This window comes from Balaenoptera physalus, assembly GCF_965194825.1.
Source record: "Balaenoptera physalus genome assembly, chromosome: 11".
Lineage (NCBI taxonomy): Eukaryota > Metazoa > Chordata > Mammalia > Artiodactyla > Balaenopteridae > Balaenoptera > Balaenoptera physalus.
This window is the reverse complement of record NC_138896.1, coordinates 70,734,377-70,740,532: the sequence shown is the minus strand read 5'-3', so window position 1 is coordinate 70,740,532 and position 6,156 is coordinate 70,734,377. Positions and strand designations below refer to the sequence as shown.

At 41.8% G+C, this 6,156-nt stretch overlaps 1 protein-coding gene across 5 annotated transcripts in view; it reads left to right on the top strand.

Annotated features, from left to right (window-relative positions):
• Window positions 1–1,160: 1,160 nt before the first annotated feature.
• SMARCC1 (SWI/SNF related BAF chromatin remodeling complex subunit C1) overlaps window positions 1,161–6,156 on the top strand; it is a 182,618-nt gene continuing 177,622 nt past the window's right edge. For 4 of the 5 annotated variants that reach the window (XR_014250518.1, XM_082411971.1, XM_082411973.1 and 1 more), the window contains exon 1: window positions 1,164–1,402. Coding sequence is in view for 4 of the 5 variants with exons in the window: in XM_082411971.1 (XP_082268097.1) it covers window positions 1,208–1,402 (195 nt within the window). In the remaining variant the exon portion in view is untranslated. Of the gene's footprint in view, window positions 1,403–6,156 lie in introns of all 5 variants that reach the window. The other variant, XM_082411972.1, reaches the window with a different exon arrangement.

The following is a 6,156-nucleotide window of genomic DNA, read 5'->3' as shown; positions in this document are numbered from 1 at the left end:
CGATAAATCTGGTCCTGTCATTCTCTCTGTTCAAGCTGGTTTTCTAATGCTTACAGGATATTCAAAACTCACTGCCACCCCAAATAACATCTCTGCTTCCACTCCATGGGCTTAAAGAGTTTCGCCAAGTATGCTTTCACACTTTAAAGACTTTGTTCCAGTTTTTTCACGTGTTTGAAATCTCCTTTCCTCCCTGATCACAGTGTCTTCATTCTTAAAAGTTGGTCTTAAAAACTCACAAGCAATTAGTCACTTGCTGTTCAGGGGTCAGATAGCATTAAGTTCAAAACCCCATAATGGCCAATCATATTTCGTTAATAATTTAAAATTATTTGCCTTCTGCCTCCCTGTAGGTCATTCACTCATTCATCAAATATTTATTGAACATCTGTTAGGTAACAGGCGCTGTTCCCAGCACTGAAGGTACACCTGCGAACAAGTCAAGACTAGGGTCTCATGCAATTTATGTGGAAAGTATTCAATAAGAAAATAAGTAAAATGCCAGGTCACGGTGAGTGTTACGCCGACAATGTCGAGTGAGAATGATTGTTCAAGATTGCATGGTCAGGGATCACTTTTCTTAAGTACCTTTAAGCTATGATTTGAAAGCGCCTGAGTGACAATCAGAGGGAAACAGCTGTTGCAAAGGGTGGCGGTCCCAAATAGGTGTTTACAAAGGACGACAGGGTCACTAGGTGCAGAAGGTCTGAGGTCAAGCAGGGCAGGCGCAGATTCCCATCCGGCGTGTGGGTTCCTCCGCCAGCACGCGACACCCTAAACGGGTTCTCCTCTCGGAGAATCTCACGCCAGCCCCTTTCTCCCCGGCGGTGGCGGACGATGACACAGAACCTCCGTGCAGTAGTAGATTGCATAACGATTCGACGCAGGTATCCGGGAAACAGCCACACACTCAGAAGCCGAAGCTGGGGGGCGGAGACTGTGCACTGTCCTACAGCCTGGCGGAAGAGGCGGGGGAGGAGCTCGCCCTAGGCCCGCCCGGAGAGAGTGCTGCGCATGCGTATGCGTGTGCCCTCGTCAGTTAGGCGCCGGTCCCGAGAAGGGGTGGGGCCGGGCCTCCGCGCCGGAAGGGGGCTGACTGGGCGGGGCCGGGAGGCGGAGGTGGCGGCTGCGCGCGCGCGTGCGAACGAGGAACGCCGCGAGGGCCGGGGCGGGGCGGGCTGGGCGGTGGAGACGACGTACGGCGACGATGGCCGCGGCGGCGGGCGGCGGCGGGCTGGGGGCGACGGCGGGCGCCGCGGGTCTGGGAGGCGCGGCGGCGGCCGCGGGCCTGGCAGTTTATCGGCGGAAGGACGGGGGCCCGACCAGCAAGTTTTGGGAGAGCCCGGAGACGGTGTCCCAGCTGGATTCGGTGCGGGTCTGGCTGGGCAAGCACTACAAGAAGGTGGGTTCGCGCGCTCGTAGGGTCCGGGAGGCCACGCGACCGGGGCCGGGGGCGGCTACTGGCCTCGCGGGCTTCTGGCCGCCCCTCCCCCCGCGCGCCACGAGGGACAACAAAGGCAGGCGCAGGGCCCGCCACGCCCCCGCGGTGCGCTCTCGGCGTCCGCGCGCCCGGGACTCCACTGGCCCTCGGAGCTCCGCTCTTGGGAGCCCATGCACCCCGGGCGAAAGCCCCTGCCTGCTCCTGCAGGAGCAGGTCGAGCTCAGCGACCCGGAGGGTGTGAATCTTACTCTTTTGTTGGCTGCTTTAGGTGTGTGAACAATGATGATTAAAACTGTCTGAGCCAGAGGTGTAAAAGCGGCAAGTTTTGTTTAGAGACTAGTCTTCAAAGTCAAGTGAGGTGACTAAGGTTTTACTACCTGCTGTTGGTATGCTAAAGACGGACTATGGACGATTGTACTCGGACGTTGGTTACAGCAGGTTAATATAATTACAATATTCATGAGAACTAATATTAAAAAATGACGGTTTTTACTTCACTACTTCTGGTTATGTATAGTGGGAGTGCAAGAGTTAATGTTCACTTGTGGCTAATGTGAGGCCTTCCGTGAGAACCCCATTCATGTTAGATCACCCCGCTTCATATCACCTTTGTTTTCTTCATACCACTTTTTGAGATTATTTTCATTTACCTGTTTGCTCTACCTTTGGAATGTAAGTTCCGCTGAGTCAGTGGTATTAAAAGTTGTAAGTTAGTCTCTTGTTTATAACAAATATTTTTTTAGCTTCCCCTTTATGTAACTATTTAGGAATGACTCCCTTAGAAGGTGTAAGGACGCGGACTGCCAAAAATACTCTTCTTTGCCCCCAAATTTCCGGAACACCCTTTTCAGTTCTCTACTTCCCCCGTTGTGGACCATAGCCCTGGGGCAAGGACCTTGTTAGGCCTGTTCACTACAACGTGTCCCGGAACATGTTTGATCTCATTGTCTCGCCTTTAGTAGTTGCTTAGTAAATATTTGTTGGAATGAATGAAAAGATAGTCTAGGAACCTACTCATTTGGGGTGTACAGCGCAGTGGAGCCTATCAGCTTTTGGAAGTTGTTAGGCATGGGCAGGGATCTTGGGTTCTTTTGCGTTCCATTGTGGTACTTTAATAAATGACCATTTCTTATCTGAGGTTTTAGGAAGTGAGAGGCGATATATATTTTTAGTTACAGTATATTTTTTGATTCTTTGACTTTTTCCCCCCTGAAATTTTGCAGTCACATTTGGGATTGTAGCTTTTTCTCATTTACATGTAGGTAGACAAGAATATTGTTTTCCCTTGTACAATGGTAAATTGGTCACTTTTTTGGTGTTGGCAATAGAGCTTCTGGTAGTAGCTAAGGGAATTGAATATATTTATATTATTAAAATATTGTTTATCATGTGCCCTTCAGCCAATACTTTGGATCTTAAATTAATATACCTTAATGTATTTATTCCCCCCAGTCTGGATTTTTTTACCCCAGTTTTATTGAGATATAATTGACATATAATATTGTATTACTTTATCAATGTAGCTTTAACAAAGAGAAATAGGCGGAATATTCCTTTGGATAGCAAGGAAGGGAAAAGAAAAAGGGAAATACAGTAATAGTAATTTCTACCTCTCCAAACTCTGTGCATCTCTTTGCGCCCAATTTTAAGAGGGCAGCTTTAGGCTTGGATAATCTTTAAAAGATTTGTTTGGGTGGGTGAGGAAGTGGCTGTGAGGCTGATTGCAGGATTTGTCCCAAAGTGTTGAAGACGGTAGGCTAGTGTTGGCTCAGTGTGCCTGAGGCCTTAAAGACAAAATTAAAGTTAGGTTTGACCTCTCAGTGTTTCATAAAGCTAGAGTGTGTTTCTTGGGCCTACGCAGATTAAGAATTGTATATCCCTTGGGCCTGACAGTCAGAATCCTATCAGCCTCTGAGAGTGGTGTTGGTGTGGTGAAAATATTTACCAGAAGGTTCTTTGCTTCCTCTGTACAGGATATATCTCTACCTGGTATACACATTGATAGGTTTTAACTAAACTTTTCTGTTGCATTTAATAGTGTGTTTTCAAATTCATAAATCTCAGCAAATAAATGAAATAAACATGACGTTGATAGTAGCATTTTTATTGATGGGTTTATGTATGCACTCAGTGAACAACTGAGCATCCATCTTACCCAGGCATTTAAAACATAAGTCACTTAAATCCTCACAGCAGTTCTGAATGATAAGATATTATTTACTTCATTTTCCACATGAGAGACACCTGAGGGTGGAGATTTAAGTAATTTCTCTAAGAATTACAGTTAGGAGTGGCAAATTTGGAATTCAAAGGTCTGCCTGGCTCCAACCCCCACCCCCCCTTTTTTTTTTTTGGCTGCACATAATCCCTCTCTTTAAGGAACTGACAGTGTTGTGGAAAAGATAGACATAGGCACCTACTTATAAAACCCAAGTGATTTCAAATTAAAAGAGAACTTCCTTGTATTGTTTTTGTCTTCTGAATGCCTGTAGGAGGTGCTCAGTAAATATTTGTTCCATGAATGAACAGATTAACTAGTATAGAAATCTGTTTATTTAGGCTTTGTTGATACATTTGGCTTAGCAGTACAGAAAGGAGAGTGAATACTTTTTGACTGGGATGAGCTTCAGCTAGCCAAAGGAGTCCAGAGGAGGTGACCACTTTAGGTACGCGGAAGCTGAAGCACAGAGAGGTTAACTGTTTGCCTGAGGTTGCATTTTCAGTCCACTAGCAGTGCAGAAGCTTGTTTATCTACCTAAGCTGCCTGCTTTGTATTACTGGGTGCATATCTTTCATCCTAACTTTGAAAGATATGTTTCTATCCATAGTTCAGAGTGATTTTCAGATGATAAAACCTTGTGAAGGTGAAGTATATCTATAAGCCATTAAGTTCCCAGGTAAGTTTCTTCCCGAAGTTTGGCTTGCCCCTGAAATAAGATTTAAGATTTTAGGATGATTTAAATAAAGATGCTTTGGATTTAACAAAGATTTCTAAAATAGAGTAGATTGCCCAAGGAAGGCATTTCAGTGCCCTTTACATAAAGTATTTAACAGTTTAAGACTTTGTTTTTCCCAGATGGGACATCTGCTACAATAGAATTGTTTATGGATAAGTTAAACTTTTGATACTATATTAATGTCACAGGGAATATAAAGCAGATTTATTGATAACAACTTTCTAAACATATCCTCCTAACTTTCTTAATCAGAATACTTTGAGACTAAAAAATTTTTTGTTGTCTTAAGTAAAACATTCTGTTGAACTTTTTTTTGATCAAAAGATAAAATTTTTATGACTGAAGTAGTCTATATAATTATTAATTTTTTTCCCCTTTAATCAGGATTCATTATTTTGAAAGCTATTAAGAACTTTTTATGTTTAGGTGAGATTTTTGGAAGCAGTTGAAATGAACTTATGTCTGTATGGGATAGTGGAATGAGCATTACGTTAGGTTGGAAGACGTGAGTTCAGTACTCTTGGCTGCTAATTGGTGTCATTGAGCAGGTGACTTGATTTCCATGTTTTAATTTTTCATTTGTAAGTTGGGAGTAAGACTGTGACTCCCATAGACAGTTGTTCGAATCAAATGAGATAGTCCTCGAAGGTAGGATTATATAAATTTGAGGTAGTAGTGATACTTTTGCCATGTATCATTGGGTCCCCCTGCTTCATTCTTATTCGTTAAATAGAATGTTACTCTTGGAAATTTTTATAAGTCGATTTAAAATCTTATAGTCGTACATTGACTGCCTTTTGAGAGGGTATGAATCTGACATTAATTTATTAATGTCAGATTTAATTTATTAGTTAAAAGTGTCATCTCTTGCATACATTTTAATGTTTGATCATTTTTGTGGGTGATTTGGAGAAAGTAAATGGAGTTAAAAATGTTTTATAGTTTAAAAATTGGATCTTAAAATACCTAATATAATCATTTTGATTGGGCTTTGCACCTGGCCATCTTTATTCTGAAACTGTAGGGTTGTCCACATGAAACCTTTCTCATTCTGAATGACAATAAATGAAGTGTGTAGATAGTAGTGAAGTTTAGAATATATACAAAGCTATGTATGTAAGTCATTAAAAATTACTTTTTGCCTGGAGGGTTGGTTTGTTTTTCGCCGAACAACCTTCCTCCAAATGGTGTCTTTCAGGTTTAGGATTTGGCGCTGTTCAGTTGTCTGCAGGTATATGAAATATAAAAAGTTACGGTTATTAATTTTTCACGTTGCTTTACCATGTGCGGAAAAACTTGCAGTACATTATGTGATTCTTTTGAGAAGCTTGTACTTATTAAAGATTATAAAGTTATCTTGTGGGTATGTACAACATACTTTGCCAGTTCTGTGGGTTAGACTTGAAGAGTTTATTCTTTATTAAAGATTATACTATGTTGAGTATCACTGATTACTTTCAAAATTGAGTGTTACTTATTAAAGATTTACTATGTTGAGTAAATTGGAAAAAAAATCTGATGTTAAGTTTTCACTTGAAAGTTTATAGTCCTCAGAAAAGTAAACTTGGTTTTTATGGGAATTGGCATTGTAGGAAAGGGGAATTGTAAGAAGTTTTTAACATTTAAAAATTGCTTACCTGGTTTTTAACTTCTAAATTATAATAAAATTTGTTCTTTAACTGAGATATATGATAATATTTGAAGTGGATTTTTGAAAAAAAGTCCAGTGGTTCTTAAAGTGTAGTTCCCAGTCACGTA